This window comes from Oryza sativa, chromosome 1, assembly GCF_034140825.1.
Source record: "Oryza sativa Japonica Group chromosome 1, ASM3414082v1".
Lineage (NCBI taxonomy): Eukaryota > Viridiplantae > Streptophyta > Magnoliopsida > Poales > Poaceae > Oryza > Oryza sativa.
Window position 1 is genome coordinate 35,985,110 of NC_089035.1, and position 22,718 is coordinate 36,007,827.

Here is a 22,718-nt window from a genome sequence, read left to right on the forward strand (position 1 = left end):
TCTCCGCAGGCCTATCGATGCCCTTAGATGTCATTACAAAATCTGACAGATCAACACCATCTGGACCAAATCTAATATTTCCTTCACCGTGAACTATCTGAAATGTGACCTTATTTGACATTGTGCCTGATGAAAACAATAACTGCGTTAACCTCGCATTTCTGTACTACGCCCTAAGTTACATTCTCTACAATATTGTTCTCCAAAATTCTAAAAGTAGGTTACATTCTCCAGATCAAACTAAACTACATCTTACAATTAACACTACTGTCTATGTCTCAATTCATACTATTATATTCTATGCTCTGGATCTACACATATGTGCTGTGTGCTACAGATATGCTAAAATATATGGAACTAAAACTAAAACGCAACATATATACTCAAACATAACATATTAGTACAAATGCAAAAGATGTATGGGAGCAAACCTGTGATGAAGTGAGCGAACCAGCAGGGCTTCGCCGCTCCCCTTCTGCTGCCCTCCCCTCTCTCTCTTTCGTTTTTTTTGGATTTTTAGTGAATATAATGAAATTTCAGAGAGGGGGGACTGGGCTTTATAGGGGGGAGGCAAAAATCGCCCTCCCCCAGGGCGGCAAGGGGGCCGCCTGCAAAATTCCATGCCCCCTCGCCGCCCATTTGCAGGCGGCCCCCCGCACAGTACAAAATCGCCCTAGCGGAGGGCGGCAAGGGGGCCGCCTGCAAATTTCGTTGACGGCCGTCGCCCGAGAGCGAACGGCCGTCTGCCACGTCATTTTCGCCGCCCTCTGGGATGGCGATTTTTAAAAATCGCCCTCCCAGAGGGCGGTAGGCGACCACTTCCGTCAATTTTCAAAATGGAAAATTATTTTTGTAAAACTTTTAATAAAAAAAATTAAAAATAAAAAAAATTCAAAAAATCTGTCACACGGGCCACATGGATAATCTGAATCTCATATGGGCTCAAGTGGGCTCAAGCCCAAATATCAAAATTGAGCAATAAAGAAAACAAACAAGCCCAAATAAATGCAAACAGGCCCATAACCTGGAAACGAAAATTTATACACTAAAACACTAAAAGCCCAAATTATTTACCAGGCCCATTCAAAAGCCCAATTAGCAATATGACGAATTAAAGCCCAACTATTGCAATAAACCCAAATATTAGAAACGCAGACACACAAATAGCACAAATCTTAAAGCAAGGAAAACACCAACTTGAGAGTCAAGAAAGCTCACACCCAAAAGCAAACAACACACGTGATAGTGTTCCCAGATCCAGAACTCAACAAACCAAGACATGGAGAATTAGAGAGAAATTGAGGGAGAAGAAATCAGGTAATACGCTATGGATCAAATCAAAGGAACAGAAACAAATCAACTCCACCAATCAGAAGAACAAATAAATCAGATGGATTTGAAAGGTACAATTCCTCTAACCTCTGAATCTTGATTTCAACAACATCTCAACCTCTTTGTTCTGAAGAAATTTGAAGTTTACACATCTCATAATCTCAAACTGTGATCAAAACCTGCAGATAAAGTGGAAGATGGAAATTACTTGGGGACATCTAAAAGCAAAAAAACAGGTACTCAAATTACCATCTGATTACTTCTCTGTACACGATCCAAAAACTCAAATTAGCTGCATAAGTACAATATATTCATTGCAAAATTGTTCAATATTATCACATTAGATACATGATAACTAAAAAGCATGCTTGTTCAGCAAAAACCAAGCATAACCCTGCATTAGACTATCTTTTTAGTATCCTGCATATATATTATACTGTACTTCATCTTGTCCACTATTTAAAAACTCCATACATGGTTTTATCTGAATACAAAAGCAAATCATGAAAAAAGAAAAGCAAATAGATGCATTAAGCAGATCTGACCTCTCTGCAAAAAAACAGATCTATAAAACTCTGAAACTGAATGACAGAATGAAAAACTTAAATCAAATATGCATTTTAAGATTTCATAATATCATGCATCTATAAGATACTATGATGCATGTATAAATAAGCTTGACAAACTAGTTGAAAATACTGCATTCTACCAAAGATATACTTTACTCAAAAAATAATGCATTACTTATGTTAGTAGCAATGTAAGTTCTTGTATAATATGATGTAACTAAAAAATACATACAAATCAGCAAGATAAAACAAGTTCCAGAAAGTTACACTGCAATATAACTGAAATTACATATGTAAGTTTAGTACATGTGTGATGTAAATGAAGGTGTAAATATGGTTCAATTGTTATGTAAGTTTTCAAATATATAATTTACATAAATTTGCAAGCATAGTGTCATCATAATTGCAGCTCTAATATATACATATACATCTCTGTACACAAATGCAGGAACTTCTGAAGTTAGCAAAGAGCAAAAAATCTCGAAAATATCGAAAGGATCAACATCAGCTCCAGAATCAGCAAAGAGGAAGATAACAACTGTAGAAGGTATGATTTCAGTTAAATTTGGAAAAAAAACAAATTTAACTGACTTGTGGTCAACAAATGAACAATACATGACTTGAAGTTTCTATGGAATCTTACGCTCTAAAATATGATCAAATGTACGACATGTCATACTACAAATCTAATCATTTGTTGAATCATATCTTGTTATTAACTTGTCAAACTTCAAAACTTTGAATAAAAAAAAAGCTGTCATGATCAATTCAAAATGACTATAATTGAACAAAATTTTATTTTCATATAGGTTAACTTACACAAATCACAGATATAGCAAAATATAGTTTATCTTACATAAAAAATGATATGCTGTTAAAAAATACATACAAATCAGCAAGATAAAACAAGTTCCAGAAAGTTACACTGCAATATAACTGAAATTACATATGTAAGTTTAGTACATGTGTGATGTAAATGAAGGTGTAAATATGGTTCAATTGTTATGTAAGTTTTAAAATATATAATTTACATAAATTTGCAAGCATAGTGTCATCATAATTGCAGCTCTAATATATACATATACATCTCTGTACACAAATGCAAGAACTTCTGAAGTCAGCAAAGAGCAAAAAATCTCGAAAATATCGAAAGGATCAACATCAGCTCCAGAATCAGCAAAGAGGAAGATAACAACTGTAGCAGGTATGATTTCATATACATACATACATTATTATCAAGTTCCTATGATATTTGTGCAAATTGGGGATTAGTATTGAATATTTACATGTACAAAAAAATAATTACACTTGTAATTATAGTACAAAACCACTGTAACTTGCCATGTAAATAGTATTAAAATATGGTGTAAATTTATAATTTGTCTGAATAAGTTCCAATAAAGAGTAAATAAATGAACCATGCTTACCTAACATTATGCATCATGCTGCATAATCATAAAAAAAACATTTTTCACCTAGAAAAAATAGAATCATTTTTCAACAAGTCAGAATCATGCTTACCTAGCATAAATGCTTAGTACAAAGAATTTTGAGGAATAACTATTACAATTGCATTTGAATTTTTTTCAGGTCAAGACAAAGCCCTGATTGAGTCATACAACAAAGAGATAGTAGACAAACATAATACATCAAATGAATCAGATCTTGTGCAGGTTAATACTACAGAGAGCTAAAACCTTAAGTACTTTTCTTTTGCTGTCATTTTCAATATTGTGCTTTTGCAGAAGGAGATGGACAAATATCAGAAGCAAAATTCAAATCATTATGGATATCCTTTGTATGATGAATTAGCTCTGTGGCAACAAGATAACATGTCATATACTGGTGTTAACGACCAAATTTGGTAATATCAGCATCGGAAAAGGAGATTAGATCAAGGTGGAGTCGAAGGCGGAGATTGATCCGAGAACAGAGCAAGAATCGGCTGAAGTCCAGATCGGCTACGATTAGGATCGGCTGGGTCTGAGTTGGACTAGGTGAGCCGATGCAGCCGATTCTGACAGTATAATTTGGTGTATGACATTGGGTTGAATTGAGGTGCTTCAAGATGATTGTCGCACATGGATAGAGTCCTAAGAAGGCAATTGTATCTATTAATTAGGATGTTTTATGTAACTTCCTTAGAGATATGTTTGGGCAAAAGTCTGCCGCAAAGACTTATGGTATCTTAGAGTTTGTTAGAGATAGTGGTCGTGTCCGGTATGGACATATCTTGTAATTCTCGGGTATAAATAGACCCCGAGCCCTATGTAATTTTTAACACACAAGTTAAATACAATTTCGGCGCATCGCCACCTTTTTGCTTTACTTTTGTTTCGACGAGTTCTTACTTTCAGGTTGAGCTGCATCGGTTTCGATCTTCAACAAGAGGTAAAACTTGTTATGACGACTTGTGTTCTCGAGATTAGTGCTTCCATCTTTATGACACTCTAATCTTGTCTATATAATTCGTCGAGTTATCATATATCTTACATAATCTTTGGCAATATCGTCATCTAACCTACAATCGGCTATCTGTTAATAGAAGGCAGCCGATTAGGTTAAATAGCGACGTTGTCCTAGATTATATAAGATATCTACCACTTTATGAAACACCCAGCGGCTTGATTGTCTAGATATTGTTCTTCTTTTCATACTTAATGCTGCATCACTTGAGTTTGATCTATTAAGTCATGCTTAGAATATCAATCTCTAGCCTATCCTCTGGTTGCCGATTAGGGTAGTATCGGAGTTTCAGCCGATCTTATCTGATTTAACCATATTCGATCTATATGCTTCAATGACATGTTAAATCCGCCCTTTATGTCAGGATCTTATTACATTTAAGTATATTAAGCTTTTGTTTGGTATATTATATTTGTTTTGATATCTTTATATAAAGTAGTATCGGAGTATTAGCCGATACATGCTAGATCTATCTGATCGGCTATGCTATAAACATATATAACCCTGTTATTAATATATATATATTTCGATCTAAGTGATTTATACTGTCTCGGCATGGTGACCGATCTATCCCAATCACTTGATTTAAGTATATATTAATATAAGAACTATATATCGTTAATATCTACAGCCGATCGAACAGATTTAGTTCCTTACTATCTATTTATAACCGCCGATTGATTCATATATGACATCGGCTCAAAGATAAATGATATGTCATCAGCACCTAGCCGATCGGCTATCATTTATAGATTTAACCACGAATTCTTTGTCTCTATTTCTTGTTGATTACAGGATCAAATCAACTAGCACGCTCATACATTCGAAGGCGAGCTTTGGACCTGCAATGGAGTTAAGCAGATCTCCCAGGCCTCGTGTTTTCTGTCAACAACTGGCTTAATGGAACAAATAATTAATTCGCAACCTTCAAGTTCCGATATGCAGGTATGAAAGTATTGAAAAATTTAAATATCTAAATTTTATTTAACTAATACTACACATCTCTTCAATTAATATGTATATATATACAGGGGCAAGTCTCAATTATTACTGGAACACCAAAAGCATTCCAGGTACAACACACATTTAATATATTGCATATTTATATACAAGTTATGCTAATTCCATACAACAACAAGTAGAATTCAATGATACTTACAACAAGCCGGACAAGTTCAGAAGACATACAATGGGATTTTACTACAACAGCAGGAGATAACTATTATCAGGTATTTCATTTCACTACATATGGAGCAAAAAGTGCAAAACTTACTTACCAAAAAAAAATTATGTCATTGCAGCCAAGTGAATTTGAGTATTCAATGCAGTCAGCTGTCAATACAACAAGAGGAGATAATAGATCAGCTGACATAATCATGCAGGTATAGCAACATAAATTTAAAATGCCACATATAGTATACAAAATGTACAGAAGTTTTATATGTTGTTACAATTTTATTGTTTGCAAGGGTGATCAAAATGGTGATTCAGATGATTCAGAGAATGAACAAAATCCAGTAGACCCATGGTCACTAGATATTTTAAGTATGGCTGCAAATGACAAGGTATGTTGTTTGCTAACAAAACATGTAAAAACTATAATGAAAAATAAAATTGACAACAAACTAATAAATTTGTTCTGTTGCAGGAGCAAACAACAATGGAGTTGTTTTGTTGCAGGAGCAAACAACAATGGAGAGTCTGAACAATGGGCCAGAACAGAACATAGAAAAGGGCACAAATGAAATTGCTGAATCTGATGAAAATGAAGAACTAACTGAGGAAGATATAAACAATTTTTTGGACCAGGAACAGCATGAAGCATTACAAGGAAAAACACTAGAGATCAAAGCAAGTATATACCTCAAGTTGGAATGCAGTTCAAAAGTGTTGACGAGGCCCAGCATTTCTTCAACTTTTATGCTATCATAGCGGGATTTTCCGTTGTCAATGCGCACAGCTACCACACCACAAGCAAACAATAAATGGGGAGGTCACCAGAGTAACTTTTAAGTGCAACAGGTTTGGGAAAGAGAATTCAAAGAAAAAGAAACAACAAACAGAGGAGACAGTTGTTTCAAAGAGGAATACAAATCAGGTCATTCTCACATATTGTAAGTGTACATTGGTGATATCTGAAAGAAATTCTATATGGCACATTTCAATATTAGACTTGGACCACAACCATGAGCTAAGCCCTCAAAATGAAGCAAGGTTCCTTAGATCTCATAAATATTTGTCAACAGAAGAAAAAAAATGCTCATAAGGACACTGAATGAATGCCATATACCAACTAGACATATGATAGTGATCCTATCAGCCTTAAGAGGAGGAATGACAACACTGCCATACACCAAGAAAGACATAAGCAATGTGAGAACATCAATAAACAGAGAAACTAGCAGCAATGACATGATGCAAGCATTGGAGTTTTTCAGAAGACAACAAGAGAAAGATCCAAACTTCTTCTATGAAATAGACTTGGATGAGAATAGAAAAGTCAGAAATCTGTTTTGGACTGATGGTAGGTCAAGAGATTGGTATGAGAAATATGGTGATTGTGTCAGTTTTGACACAACTTTCATGACTAATAGATATAATCTACCATTTTCACCCTTTGTGGGTATCTCAGGACACGGCAACACAATTATTTTTGGGTGTGCATTCTTACATGATGAGACAACAGAGACTTTTGTATGGTTGTTCAATACATTTCTCAAAGCTATGTCAGGCAAACATCCATGCACCATTATAACAGATCAAGACGGGGCAATGAAATCAGCAATAGCTCAAGTTTTCAAACAGACAACACACAGAAACTGCTTCTTTCATATAATCAAAAAGGCTTGGAATTCATCTGGCAATTTATTCAAGAAAGAGGAAAACCTTTATGATGAATATGATGACATTATCAACAACTCAGTGACTGAAGAAGAGTTTGAGTATCTATGGAAAGATATGATAGAGAGATATGGCTTGCAACACATACATTTCTTGACACATATGTGGTCAATCAGAAAAAGGTTTATACCTGTCTATTTCAAGACAAATTTCTGTCCATTCATACAAAGTACAGCTTTAAGTGAAGGAACAAACTCAAGATTTAAACAAGATGTTGGGCCACAATATAGCATTACTAGTTTCTTGATAAAGTATGCAATTGTGATGGACACTATTCCAAATTTAGAGCAGCAGGATGATCATGAGTCTAGAACAAAAAGGCCAACTAGACTATGGTCTCATTACTACATAGAGTTACAAGCAGTCAAACTCTATAATGCCAAAATATTCAAGAAGTTCCAGGTGCAACTTAAAAAAACAACAAGACTACAACTCAATGAGATAGACAAATTCAAAACCTATGAAGTTTTCATAGCTCTGAATCAGACAATTGAGGTGTATAGACGAAGAAAGTACCTTGTTATGATAGACTTGGAGAAGGAAGATTTCAGTTGCATCTGTGCAATGTTCCAAAAGGATGGATTACTGTGTTCACATATCTTGAAAGTTATGCTCCACAACAACCTCAGCAGTATACCAGACAAATATATAATTCAGAGATGGAGAAAAAAAGAAGAAACATCAAAACTGAAATCTGGCAATCATATCATACCTGTTTCAGACTGCTCAACTCTCAGGTTCAATATCCTCTCAAGAAGAAGTGCTGAATTTGCTTCAAAAGGTGCCAAAACAACTAAATCATATGAGTTCATGATGCAACAATTTGATATGATTGATAAAGCTTGGAAAAATAGGAGTCCAGAAGAGACAAGGCAACAGCAAAGCAGTACAGAAAACCAGAACAATGCAAATTCAGCTTCAGAAGTTGATCATGTTGAAGTAGAAAATACAACAGTTAATGAACTTCAGATATTGGATCCAGAGATAGCAAAATCAAAGGGAAGACCACAACAGCGATACAAAACTATTAGGGAACAAATAGAAGAAAAACATGTGAATCACTATAGTCACTGTGGAAGAACAGATCACACATTTCCAAGCTGCCCATTGAAACACATAGAGTTCAATTTAGCAAAGAAAAAAAAGGAAAACAAAAAACCAAGTGGAACAGGTAAAGGTAAAAAAGTTTTGTTTTTGTTTTTTCAATTTTTGTACATATCAACAAGACCACATTAAATTACTAACCTTGTAAAAACCAATGCAAATGCTTGCAGGAAAAGATTCAAGACAACATGTTGAAGAAATTAAAAACTCCAAGTAAAAAGAAAACTGAAGAAGCTTTGGACCGGCAGGAAGAAACAAAGCAAATAAGAAAAGCAAAGTCAAAATCAAACATTAGCAGCAAGACTTAGAATAGCAAGACATTTATATAGTATATATATACATAGTAATTTTCAGACATGTAATTTGTCTCTGCAAGTTCAATGTTTGGCACTGTTTGTAAGATATTTTTACAAACTTGACACTATGTAATAGCTAAATCATATACTACTATTTATCAGACATATTCTCACTGCAACACAATGTTGGTCCTATACAATGAATTGTTTGATTCTAACTGAAACATGGATAAACTGCTGACAGAAGTACAGCCAAGCGCCTTATTGACGAGCAAATTTCTCCTACAAGAAAAAATGCAAAAAAACAAAAATAACTAACATATATCACTAATTTAATAATGAAATAACATGTTATATTGAAAATTTAAAACTTACAGGATTAAACCAATTAAGAACAGCATCTTCAATTTCAGTATGAAGCATTTTGTTCTTTGCATGAAAAAAGATCTGGTTAACATATTTCACTCGGATATTGTTGATGTTTTGCTTTGAGAACTCATTAGGAAGAAGAATCCTTGGAGACCAAATTTCCATAAATTTCATAACAAATACTCCAGAATCAGACCTACAAATAAAGAAACCAAGTTTCTATTGTTTTGAAAAGAAAATAAAACAAGTAAACAAAACAAGTATGAATAGAAAACATACTCATAATCTTGACGAGGGACAGGAGGAAAAACAGTCTTGAAAACACTAAAATCCAAAGAACTACCAACAAACTTATTCCACAAGTTCTGAAAATTGTCAACCTGCCAAACAAATATTATCATTACTACTTGTTTAAACATTCAAATCAACTAATAATAATGAAAACTTCTAGTTCAAAGATCTTACTACAAAAGTCTTCAGGTTTTCATAAAATTCAGAATGTTCCTCATGTTTAGAGTCTACAAAAACAAACATTCTATCTTTGACATCAACAATGAACAAGAACCAATGCTGTTGGTAGTGAATAGGGAAAAAAAGCTGCAAAAATAAATCATCATCAAAAAAACATATAATAAATAGAGAAATATATAATACTAAGATATAGTAAGGATTACATAATAATACCATATCACACAAATCCAATCTCCTAGCCTTTGCAGCACCTTCAAAAGATTTTTGAACTTTTTCAGCATCAGCAAAACTTGGGTCAACCACTAGTTGTTCCTAACAAATTTAAAAGAACAAAAGATTTAAAATAGACTGAATACAAATAAATATAAGCGTTAGCACAAGACTAAAAAAAAATTAAGATACTTATACCATTTGATGGAAAAATGTAATTCTTTTTTGATTTTGATGGGTGATTATTTTGAAACATCACTCTACAAAAAACAGCCATAACAGAGGGTGACACATGACCACTTTTCTTCAAAGAATGTCCAAAAGTGTAAAAATTAGCTTTGACATTGTCGATATTTACTGCATCATAACTGCAAGAAAATAATATATGAAAATAAGTAAACATACAAATAAATAAAAACCACAAAAATTAATCACAAAAAATATTCACCTGTGCCATTTCGAACTATCTGCAAGACGACAAACAGCAATGTAGTATCGATTTTCAACATCAGAAATTGGAAAATGGCGATGCAATTGAACAAATGGATCACTAGTGTACTTTGCAGGAGCAAGAACTCTTCTAGGGCCATGTGGGGGAATTTTTCCACCTAACGAACTCGCATGATGAGCAGTACTAGTAGGCAGAATGCTTGCATTATAAATCAGATCACTTTGAGCAGTCATATTATTGCAACGATCATGAAATTTAGATTCACCAACAATGATTAAATCAGGAGAGTTCTGCAAACACAAAATATTACAATATCATTAGTAACATAGATAACACTAAAACAACTATAAATTAAATGACAATACAAAGAAAACAATTACTACTAAGTCTTCAAACACCCTCTTTTTGATGATTCCACTGTTAGGAGTCCTAGCAGTTCCCTCATGGTTATGTTTGATTTGAATTAACTCTTCTGGAGTGTCTTCAACAGAGTGAAATGAAATACCAGCCTGCAATTATTTGACAAACATAAGAAATATAAATAAATTATCAACTAATGATTGTAAAATAAATAACAAAGGGAACAAAAGACAAAAATAATTACTTGGCTGGATGAAGGAGTTACATTTCCATCTGTTTCCTTCCATATCAAAAGATTTGTTTGCCACTGAATCACAAACATTATCTTGAGGAAATAAATTCTTGTATGAAGGCTTGAACATATCAACAGCACGATCCACATTTTCAGATCCATTGAATTGGGGCAACCTAGACTTAAATTTAATTGCAACATGCTTCACAGCTGCAGCTGCAGTTGCGATAGCAGACGCTGCAAATGTTTAAAACATAGATGAGTAAATAAACAAAAATTTTAAAAGAAATTTTTTTTTGCAAAGATAAAAATACATACCACTAAATCTTTCATCTGAAGAGTTCTTAAAGTTTTTAGCACAACCAACATCAGGTGTAACTAATGCTTGACCTAAAGATCAGAAATAAACAAGAAAAATCATTGTTAAAAAATTGCATTGTAGGAAAAAAAAACTAAAATTAATAGTTCATATTGTTAATTTTACCATCACCAAAGCTCTCAGCAATGCCATCATTAACAACAGAAGTCGAAGCCTAAAAAAAATGCTATATAATAAGTTCATTGCTTGGAAAACATCAAAAAAGCATTATAAAATAGCTAGGCAGCACTAACATGCCAATGGCTCAAAATTATTCCTTGTAATTTAGATCAATACAATAAACATTTAGCTAAGACCTCTAAATTTCAGATAAGCAAAACTAATATAATTTGATATATAAAAATATGCTTACTCAAACACTTGTAAAATCTATATAAAGCAAAATATAAACAAATTGAAGTCAAATATATACATACATTTCCAGTATTCATTGAAGGAAGATAACCAGAAGCACAATTGAAATCACCAGCATTATCAAAATTACCCTAATAAAAAAGCAGTAGAAAAGACATAATAACAATTTGTTACAAATAAATTATGCAATAATCTGAAGATATAAACTTTAACTAAATGCATACAGCAAGAGGAACATTATCTGGTAAGTCATTCTCCAAAGGAACATAGCTGTCAACATCTGAAAATTTGTTTTGTTAGCACAAAGGTTAATAAAAATAAAACATACTCAGATAAAATAAATAAAACATAAAATTATCAAATTTAAAAATAATACTTACCATGATTACAACAAGGAGAAGTTTGTTGTTCATTCTGAACAGCTCCGGAAGCAAACTGATTATGTGCATTAGCCTAATAGAAAATAAAATAGCATTAAATTTTACTAATGATAAAATACAAATACAAACAATGACAAATATGCATTCTTACATCAAGCACGTGAACATCTCCAACATCAATATGATCAGTACTATTATGGACTTCAGCATGAACAGACTCCATAGCAGCTATATAGAGCAAGGTATTGAATTAAAGAACATTTTTATTAAGAAGAACAAATAAAGTGCAAAAAAAAGGCAAAACATAAAATACAAGAACAAATAAAACTTACTAGCATTATAAGTTGATTGTTTTCTGCATTTTCATCAGATTGGATAGGACTACCAACACGTTCGTCATGTAACAACTTTAGCAAACTAATCACAAAATCTTGCAAAGATTGGCTATTGTGAACTTGAATAGACTGACAATGATCTTTTAGCATCGTACAAATCATGTCCTTGAGATAATTAGGTAATGCTTCTCCAATAACATAATTGAGCAGCTGCATAATTAGGTAGTGCTTCTCCAAGTGCAGCTGCAGGCTAAAAATGCTTCATCAAGTGCAGCTGCAGGCTAAAAATCAAACATGAAGGTGATATAAGTTGATTTAACTACTAAACAGATAAATTGCAAACATTAAACACAGAAAATAAGAAATACCTAATACAAAAATAAAAACAAAATACCTGTGAGTTAGATGTAGAACAAATAACTCTTGGTGGCCTCAGTCCAAAAGTATCATCATCCATCTTATCAAAGTCAGAATACCTCTTTATCATTCCTTCTTTCCAAACAGACATTCGAGGAAAACCAATTGGCACATTTCTTTCACCAAAATCAACAGTATCAAGATACGAAACCTAATAAAAAAAATAAAATTTCAAAGATTATTATACAAGATAACATCAAAAAATTAAAAGTAACAAAAATGAATAAAAAGAATACAAAGAAAACTTACAGCCCAATAGTACAAACAACCACCCAAGTTCTTTGACTTTTGGAATTTCTTGATGCGATTCATGCACCAGTCATAAACAAACTTGCACCAATCATAAGATGACAAAAGATTCAAATCTTCAAAAATTGTCAAGTACTTCACACTAGGATACAATGAAGAGTTTGGGCAGATGAAACAAGCCAACGCAACAATCAAAAATGATATTATCACTTCATCATCAGACAACTATTTCTGCTCAATCAGCAAATCCCCAAAATATCTAACAGAAGGCAGAGAACTGATTCCAAACTTTGAAAGGATGAAATTCTTTCCTTCATCATAACCTTTCCCAAAACTTAAGCCACCAAAAGGGAGTCCAAGGATATCTCTAAAAGACTCAACTGTAATAGGAATCACTCTATCTTTCAAGATGATTTCAGATGTTTTTAGATCAACCTTACTAGAAATCCAAGCAGCAAATTTTTTGGGAACACCACCGCTATCAAACAACAGAAGATTCTTGAAACCATATTTTTCAATAACAAACATCTGATGTGGAGACAACGATGAAACAACCCGACGAAAATACTTGGCAGAAAACCTTGAAAATGAACCATCACTCTTAACAACTCCTTTCGCTTTCTTAGCCTATCAAAATTTTAAAAACAAGGTACATTAATTTCAAAAACTTATTAATAACCCTAAAATTAAAACACAAAAGGAAAAAATAAACTAAAATTTAGGTACCTTATGCTTCCGAAAAACATCACTTGAACTACTGATAAACTTCTTTTTCATTTTTTTAGCAATCTACAAGAAAAATTAAAAAATATTTGAGTGATAAACATAATGAAAAGATAATAATAATTAAATCACAAAAAAATTACCTGTTTCTTGAATATTTTCAACAAAAGCTTTTCCATGTTATCATCAGAAGAAGAATCAGTATACTGTTAACAAAGCAGAAAAATAAATATGTGGCATAAATACATAAATGAAATGGAACATACAAAAAATAAAAAAGCACATAATGAAAAAGAGCATTTATCACAAAACCTTAGAAACACCATCAAAAAAATTCTCAGAAGATTCAGAATCATCATAATGAGATTCATCAGAGGAAATAACAACAGCCTTGGCAGCCTTTTTTCTTTTATCAACACGAGGCATCTACATATTATAAAACAAAAACAAAAGATGAATTGAATCCACATCACTAAACATTCAACACTATAAATAATAATACCAACCAATTCATTTATAGTTGTACATAATATCAACACAGAACACTTGCATCATGCTTGACATACAAAATATCAAAAACACTATATTTGCATCAAATAAAAAAATGATTCACCAAGTCCAAAGGTCTTTGTGTGCTTTTTTGCATTAAACAAAATTAACCATCTGAATCAGATTAAGATATTAATTATCATTCATACTTCCAAGAAATATACAATAAAAAATAAAATGCCATCAGATATTTAAAAAACACCTCAAAGCTCTGCACATCATCAGACAAGAAATTTAATCATTCTTTTCACTTAGAATGAATAATTTTCTTGCCTGATGATGTGCAGAACTTTGATTTGCTTAATTCAAATCATATGTATCATCATCTGGCAAAAACAAAAAAACAATAAATGACTACAAAATTCTGCGTATCAAGTGGTTTAAACTAGTACATCACTAAAATGCAATCATATTACATCAGTGAACATTCAGAACTATAAATAAATACTTCCCACCAAATCAAATACAGTTCTACAGAATATATATAAAAAACATTAATAATGCATAATGCTTCATGTGTAGGCATACTTTTTGCTAAAGGAACAAATTAAACTCACAGGACACCTACTGCAAATCAAACAGCAACTGCAAATACCACCCCACACCCTTGACAAAAGGTCCATTTAAAAACAAGTATGGTACCTACTTAATAAAACTACCAAAATTCTTAAAACTACAAATAGCTAAAATACAATCAGATTTTTTTTAAATGATAGACCTACACAGTCAAACAAAATATCACAAAAGCAGGCCACACTCAAGCATCCTTCAAATCTGTATATCAACACTCAGCCACACAAACATGCAAACTTCTGCACATGCTGCAAGTTTCAAATGCTAAAATAACATATACCAAAATTTACAAAACAACAAAACTATACCACAATAAAATAATTTAACATGATAAACATATCTGTAACAGGGCAATAACCAAAAATATTCAGTTACTTCATAGCATAGCTTTCTGCTCTCATAGATTCCCAAAGCTAGATCAGAGCATCAACCTGCTTATACACTATAATTTGAAGCACAAGGCCCTTACTAGACTGAAATATTTCAGAGAACAAAAACTAAGATCACTACTAAAAATACTCATCACATAATCCAAACAAATCATCACTGCTTCATTTGTCACCAGGTCAAAATCAAATGATGTATAGGAACTCCCCATAACTAACCAAATCTACGAACAACATATCAAATCCACATGAATAGAACACAAATCTCCACCAAAATAAAATTCAAATCAGTGAAAACAACTCACCTTATAAGCCAAAAACAAATCTCCACAACAAAAACTGAATCAAATACGCAGATCCAATCCTGCACACCAAAACAAAGGAGAGGATTAAACCAAAACTTGAAACAACAAAGCAGAAGCAAAAAAGCCTTACCGAAACTGCAGATCGACACTTCACCGCCGAGATGCCGTCGACAGCAGGAATCCCCCACCACTTCGCCAAGGAAACCTACACAAAATACAAAGGAAAAATCAAACATAACTCAAACAAAAACCAAAGGAGAAGATTCAACCGAGCAAAAGGCAAACTAAAGCAGATCCAATCCTACACACCAAAACAAAGGAGAGGATTAAACCAAAACTTGAAACAACAAAGCAGAAGCACAAAAACATCACTGAAAGTGCAGATCGACACTTCACCGCCGAGATGCCGTCGACAGCAGGAATCCCCTACCACTTTGCCAAGGAAACCTACACAAAATACAAAGGAGAAATCAAACATAACTCAAACAAAAACCAAAGGAGACGATTCAACCGAGCAAAAAGCAAAAGCACAAGCAGGGGAACGCACACACCAAAGCACAAACTCACCGGAGCAAGGAAACCAAACTTCGCCGGCGAAACGCCGACGACAGTCGGAATCGCCAACCCGTCGCCGAGGCGGAGTCAACGAGAGAAAGAGAGAGAGAGAGAGAGAGCTGAGTTGCGTTTTCTGCCTCTCTCTCTCCTCTGTCCGAAATTTTCTCTCTGTGTCGGAGGCGCGCAATTCGAAATCTACAGTAAAAATGAACAGTACAATGGGACCCACATAAAGCCCAAACCAAAACCCAAACGGGATCCAGCCCAAACAAGAATCCAACATCAGACAAAGGCACGAATCTTGACACAATCCAACGTTCACAAATCTGCATGATATGGGACTCCAAAATCTGTCACAAGACAGATAGCAATCCCGTATTAATTATGTAAACAGACTCGGACTTGAGTTTAACATTGCCTTAAGTAATACGGCATGGCTTATAGTTTGGGCTATGTACTATCATGTACTCCCTCTATCTGAAAAAACATCTTCTGGCTATGAATCTGAACATAGCCTATGTTTAGATTTGTAGCCAGAAGTTTTTTTTTTAATGGACCAAGGGAGTAATAGATAAGAAAACTAATGACCTCCTGCTATGTTTTTCTTATTATAATCTTGCCTCCCAACTTATATAAGATGAGCAAAAGAGTCCTTTAAAGGTATATCCATAACTCAATCGTCGGATCAATATAACATGCGACATATACAATCACGAAACAGGAATAGGATATTATTTTTTATCGAGAAGGCATGAACTTGTCTAAATTGTTATCTACTTCACTCATACATATCCACTAAGTCTAGAAACATCAAACTTTACATCCAACAATGCTATTCTGTATCTCCTATGGAAAGACACATGATGAATCAAAGGAGTAAAATCTGAATTCGGATCATCTGCTGTGGTGGAGAAAATGCAGAGGTGCTACAGTGCCCGGCATTAGGAGAACTGTGGACCGTCCAATCGAGGACGGATGGACAAGATAAGGCGATACAGTAAATCTGCACAGTACTAAACAGTGACGCTGCAGTACTGTCATCCCTGTAGTTACAGTGAATCACCCCTGTAGCATCACTGTTATGTGCATTGGAACAATGTTCTCCTCATATATTACTGTAGCTACAGTGTTCCTCTGCGGTAATGCAGAGGATCCGAATCCATAAAATCTATAGTAGGGTTGAAATAGTAACGGGTACTGGAGCATTTTTGTCCAAGGTACAGCTAAGAGATTGACTTGACTATTTCTATACAAGATATGAGCAGCTAATATGCCCAAAAAGGTCAAAGAAGCATGAGCCAGTGGAGTAGGATGCAGGAGTAAACACCAAGCTAGACAACTTGAAGATGATGAGTTCCTGTTTGGAGTCATCAGTTGTGGGACTAGCACACATGTTAGTGCCGCGCTGCTAGCTTACAATGCCTAATTAATGTCGAGAACTTGAAATGACATCTCCAATAATGGTTAGCATTTTGACTTCACTTAAATAATGCTACCGCGGTGCTATACAACACACACAGGCTGGATCATTCAAAAGGTGATTGAGTTGACTGTTATGTTCATGTGCGCGTTCAAAATGTCGAATGGATCTTGTACGGATCAAAGTACCAAAAATTTCTCCAGATAAAAAAGGTAATTTGAACGGGAATAGTAATGATATTTTCCTAAAATAATAAATTTGTAATAGCATGCATCGAATTTCCCTTAAAGTCATTTCCCTTGTTAAATCAGAAATATTTTTAGAAAGGTCAGGGGAGTTTCCCCACTTGAATTTCATAAGAGGGGGGACTAGACAGTTTATTAGAGTCTAACTTATCTTAAATAAGAGGAAAGAGTTTCCTTCCATGATGAAACAAATTAAACACTCTATCATCGCTATTAAGACGTTCCGCCAAGATAGTGGTGTCCTCTAGGCAGTTCGTCACTAATATCCTCAGCAAAGATTGCATCCCGTGGAACACAACATCATGTTCCAAAGGCCCCCAAAACAAAGAACATAAAAAACTTGGAAGTGTTTTCAGGGGAGATTTGGCGGCCGTTGCAGACTCACTAAATCAATCATGCTGGTAATCGACGGTTGAATCTGCATTGCATGCTAGAAGGAGCGAGCAAAGGAGCATTGTATGCAGATGTAGAAAGTTGTTTCATCCTCCTGATTGCAGAGCTCACAGATCGGTATCTGCACAATTTTCTTCTCGTGAAGGTTTACCTTCGTGGGGAGGTGCTCTTTCGCTAAAAGCCAGGCATAGAATTGGATTTTTGGAGGAGCTCATTTTCTCCAAACAAAAACCCACTTAGGGCACCTCATCCTCGATGAGTGAAAAGTTGCATAAATTTGAATGGAATTCAAAATGCTCCCTTGTACCCCTCCCCGGACTCGCCTATTGTCTTGATTAGCACTACGTATAGGTAAATGAACGACTTTTTACAATAAATTTTCATCAAAATTTCTTTAGAAACCTTTTTAAATCAATATTTTAATATTTAATTCATTTCTTTATACTCTCGTTATTGTCAAACTCAATTTCACCCTTCAGCACTTTAAGAAAAGGAAGCCCTTTTTCCATTTAGAAAGCTTGAATGAACCCAACCAAATCTCTTTGTACAGGTTGGGGCTCTTTTTACATTTATTCCGTCACCGTTTTCCCCTCATCTCCCGAGCTAAAAACCGCTCAAACCCGGACATGTTTATACATGCGTCGACGGATTGAAGGTGAGAGAACCGGAAATGCCTTCTCTCTCGTGGTATTCACATCGGAAGATCAGAAAGAAAACCAAAAGAATATATATGAGTGGAAAAAGAAGATTGCTCTTCGAGCTCTCCTTAATTAATCCGATTGCTCCTCCACTATGCTCTCGAGCTGCGGCCGCCACACGCCGACCCGACTGCCGCTCCGCCGCCTCCGCTGGCCACCCGACGCCGCCGTCTTCTCGGACAGAAGCTCCCTCAGGTAGTTGTCCTGCTCCGCCGTGCTCGCGGCCGTCGCCGCGCCGTTGCTCTTGTGATGGTGGTGGCTCGGCCGCTTGCTCTTCTTGTTGGAGCTCTGCCGGCTCTTCTTCCTCCTGTCGGCCGGCAGGGTCGCCGAGGGGATGAGGAAGTAGATGCGGCCGCGCTTGAGCTCGGAGTCGGGCGAGACGATGACGAGCTTCTTGGTGGGGCACCCGACGCCGGCGGAGGACCACGTGGTGGTGAGCGTGTGGTTGGGGTGAGCGGCGAGGACGGCGCCGGCGGTGACCGGGCAGCTGAACTCGTCGACGTGGCCGCTGAGGTGGACGATGCGGACGACGTCGAGCGCTCCGCAGGGGAGGACGCAGGCCAGGCAGCACCGCAGGCTGTTGCCCATGCCGGAGTCGTCGTCGTCGTCGTCTTCAACGGCGGCGAAGGTGCTCGATCGCTTGTTGATTGGTTGCTGTTTTGGTTTTCTTGTGAGCTTGATGGGAGTGGCACAGGAGGCTGACTAGCCGTGCGTATATATAGCGCGCCAAGTGGAGATGGGGCGCCATCACAGATCATAACTATCTCGGTGGTTATTAAATAGAGCAATGCTACGTTTACACACAAGTGTTACACGGTTTGGACTATAAGATTTACATGTTCCTAATACAAGTGGAGTATTATGTTTCTTTATACTCTTTTCGATCTTGAAAACAAATTGTTTGTTTATTTATAGGGTTTTCAAAATAAAACATTGATTACCTTTTCCAAAATAAAAAATAAATCATTGATTACTAATTTCTATTTCAATATCCAAAACGACACGTTCTTTTTGGTTCACAGGTTTATGGTTTCTCACTCCAAAGAAAATTTATATGATTTTAGTTTATCCTATGAGTATTTCATGATCCTTGACTCCCTGAGAGTCAATTAGTATGTTCGATAACTCGATCCACGAAGAGGAATAAACCTCCTGATTAGAGTAACATTTTGAGGTAAATGTAACTTCGAAGGACCGAAAAATACTTCTAGTAAAGGAAATTCTTATATTGAAAGTTGTTTACGATTCTTCGACTGCAGTAATGTATTACTAACAAACATAATATTTAGAAACAATATTCAGCACACTATCAATTTACTGAATTCAGAGTGACTTTTACAATACCATGACAAACAATTTATGGCATGTTTGAATGAAAATTCATACTGTTATACTCCATAAAAAAACATGCAAATGTTTTTTTTCACTCTGCAGGCATGTTGAATCAATAAAGGGCAATGTGCCATAACAATGTTATTCTTCAAGGGTAATTATTTTGGTTCAATTTATAATATTATTTGTAAATATACCATATACTTAAGCTTCATGGACAGCAAACATGATATGATAGTAAATCAATTTTAAATTACAATTGAGTTCACCAATAAAGATTTGTTTGTGTTTTTTCAGCAGAAGAGCGAGATTTTTGCCTTTTCAAAAATGAAAATGATTTTTCAAAAAAAAAAGAATAGCGAGATTTTTTTTCCTTTGCAATGTTCTTTGGGAGTGTGGATCTAGCAAAACCAACGAAATGAAATACATCAAGCATTTTTTTTCTCAACTATATCTAGGCTGTAGGCCAAAGAAATGCCCTAGTGCATCATGTTCTCTGGGCCATGCAGGGTTCGTTTAAGCTTTTTTTAGTGCTTTGCTTCACTGGATATGTGTTTTCTGCTTTCCCATAGATTCCTTTGGAGGTATCTATACTAAAATTTTCACTAGCAATCAAAATACCTACTAGATGTCAGAGTGTTAGATCATTACACAAATTATTTGAAATATTGGGATATCAGGATGGTCATGGTCCTGTGTCTTACTCAGGAAGTTGCCACGAAACAGCACTTTGCAATGATTAGCACTAATAATCCCCCTTGCATTATCTGTAATGATTCTCGGGGAGAACATTCCTAAATCCTAGTAATGGCTAAATAGCATGGGGAAGAGGATGATCAAGATTCAAGAGTGCGCAGATTAAATCACATGACGTTCTTATGATGAATATGGCGATTACCGAATTTTCTTTTTGGCACTTCCTTACAAATTTGCCACTTTACGCCACCTTTTGCCTCATCCTTATGATGTATCAGATCCTTTTGCCACTTCCTTATGATGTATCAGATCTTTTTAAAAAATATAAGAAAATCTTTACTGGTAGAGATCTGAAAAATCTCAAGCACCAACTAGATCGTTGTATGCACCCACCTCCATAGAACGGAATACATATCATATGGGAAAAGTAGCTAGATTGAGCTTCTCTTTTATCAAGACGGCATTGGTTTCTTAATTTTCTTTCCTTTTCTTTCGAGGAAGACATTAGGTTATCAGGTCCCTATTATCAATTCGAGTTAAACAAATAAACAGCCGTAGCAGTTAGGACCGCCTTGATCTTGAACATAGTAACTTAACGGGAAAAGAAAACAGAGCTAAATTTCACAGCATTGTCAGTAACAGATGGCATCGAAATAGTACGCGCAACAAGGAATAATTCCAAACATACCTGGCACGAATGGAGAAGCTAGGAACAAAATTTTCAGCCAAAAGATGCCACGATAACATTCTCACATTCCCCAGGCTGTAGGAATCCCAAAAACGTCGGGACTCTCCGTCGTAAGCTGTGTTTCCACGTTAAAATTAAAAGTTTGACTAAAATTAAAAATTTGAAGAAAAAAGTTGAAAGTTTACGTGTGTAGAAAAGTTTTGATGTGATAAAAAAAATTAGAAGTTTGAAAAAAAAAAGCTATGAACTAAACTCGGTCGTAGTCCGGGTGTGGCTGTTGCTGCTGCTGCACGGTGGCGGCAAGGCACGGCACGGCGACCGTGCGACGGTGCAAGCAAACCGGGGTGCATATCCCCCTCGCCAAACCGCCCAAATCCACAGTAACCCCGGGCACCGAGAGCGCTGCACCCCCGCGCACCAACCGTGCGCCACCACTTGCCTAGTTGCCTCGCCTGGTTGTTGCGCGAAGCGCCCAAGCGCACGCGCTGCTGCTGCACGGGCGGGTCTCCCAGGGCTCGGGGCTCTTCAGGCCGCGCGGCACGCGTGCGGCCCGGGCGGGGGAGCAGCCGGGATCTGGAGACGCACATCATCACGTCGCCGTGTACGTACGCGACGCGAGATTTTCCCGTTTCCGTCCGGAATTCCGACCGTAATCTTGCGTGCGTACGTCGTCCCAACTGAGCCGGATCCCGTGCAACCCCCGTTGTACGGGGGCGCATGATCGATCTCCTCGTCCAGATCCCACACGGGCACACGCCCCGTGACAGCTGCGTAACCGTGTTCGTGCCATCTACGTGCGGCTAGCCGCTACCCCCCACGTCCAGAATCCAGATACGTGCATGGATCAAACCTTCAATTTGGCGTATAGAGTACTATTATTACTACTAATCCTCCTCTAACCTGTCAGGCCGACGCAGCGGAGGCGTGAGTGACAGATGGACTCATTGAGCGTTCACGTGCGCCGGGGTGGTGGTGGTAGAGCTCCCGCAGCTGGGGACGAAGCAGCCACGAAGCTTCGCAGGGCGCCGGGAGCTGGTACATTAATCCAACCGCACCTGCCGTACCGGCACCGACCGCCTCGGCATCCGTCCAGCCCTCAGAAATACGAGTATTCATTCGGGATTTCGGATCAAATCCACCGTTGGCTCTCCCGAAGAGGGTCGAATCCATCGACTTGGTCAGCGAGCCAGGCAGGCGCTGCGCTATTCTATCCGCATCGCCTGGAGTAAACTGCTGGGTCTTACATGTGGCACCGGCGCTGGCAGGCTGGGCAACCAACC

At 36.4% G+C, this 22,718-nt stretch overlaps 2 protein-coding genes across 2 annotated transcripts; both read right to left on the minus strand.

Moving 5' to 3' along the window:
- Positions 1-8,929: 8,929 nt before the first annotated feature.
- LOC136355502 (uncharacterized) lies at positions 8,930-15,780 on the minus strand. The gene is made up of 20 exons (XM_066308149.1): positions 15,721-15,780; positions 15,542-15,616; positions 13,911-14,024; positions 13,742-13,804; positions 13,602-13,664; positions 13,431-13,502; positions 12,604-12,777; positions 11,875-11,947; positions 11,719-11,774; positions 11,557-11,625; positions 11,246-11,294; positions 11,080-11,151; positions 10,850-10,998; positions 10,167-10,459; positions 9,916-10,086; positions 9,722-9,821; positions 9,503-9,634; positions 9,317-9,417; positions 9,044-9,233; positions 8,930-8,950 (listed from the first exon to the last, which is right to left on the minus strand). Exons 1-20 carry the CDS (start codon positions 15,778-15,780, stop codon positions 8,930-8,932), a joined length of 2,097 nt encoding a protein of 698 aa, XP_066164246.1.
- Positions 15,781-18,506: 2,726 nt separating this feature from the next.
- LOC4327519 (uncharacterized) lies at positions 18,507-19,447 on the minus strand. Its single transcript, XM_015787136.3, has one exon. The coding sequence runs from the start codon at positions 19,308-19,310 to the stop codon at positions 18,795-18,797; it is 516 nt and encodes a 171-aa protein (XP_015642622.1). The 5' UTR covers positions 19,311-19,447; the 3' UTR covers positions 18,507-18,794.
- Between the last annotated feature and the right edge of the window lie 3,271 nt (positions 19,448-22,718).

Coding starts and splice junctions, on each gene's coding strand:
- LOC4327519 (XM_015787136.3), bottom strand. CDS start 19,310: ATGGGCAACAGCCTGCGGTGCTGCCTGGCCTGCGTCCTCCCCTGCGGA.
- LOC136355502 (XM_066308149.1), bottom strand. CDS start 15,780: ATGTTTTTGTGCTTCTGCTTTGTTGTTTCAAGTTTTGGTTTAATCCTC. Junction 15,617..15,720: donor TAATCCTCTCCTTTGTTTTG/GTGTGTAGGATT, acceptor TATTTTGTGTAG/GTTTCCTTGGCGAAGTGGTG. Junction 8,951..9,043: donor TTCTTAATTGGTTTAATCCT/GTAAGTTTTAAA, acceptor TTTTTCTTGTAG/GAGAAATTTGCTCGTCAATA.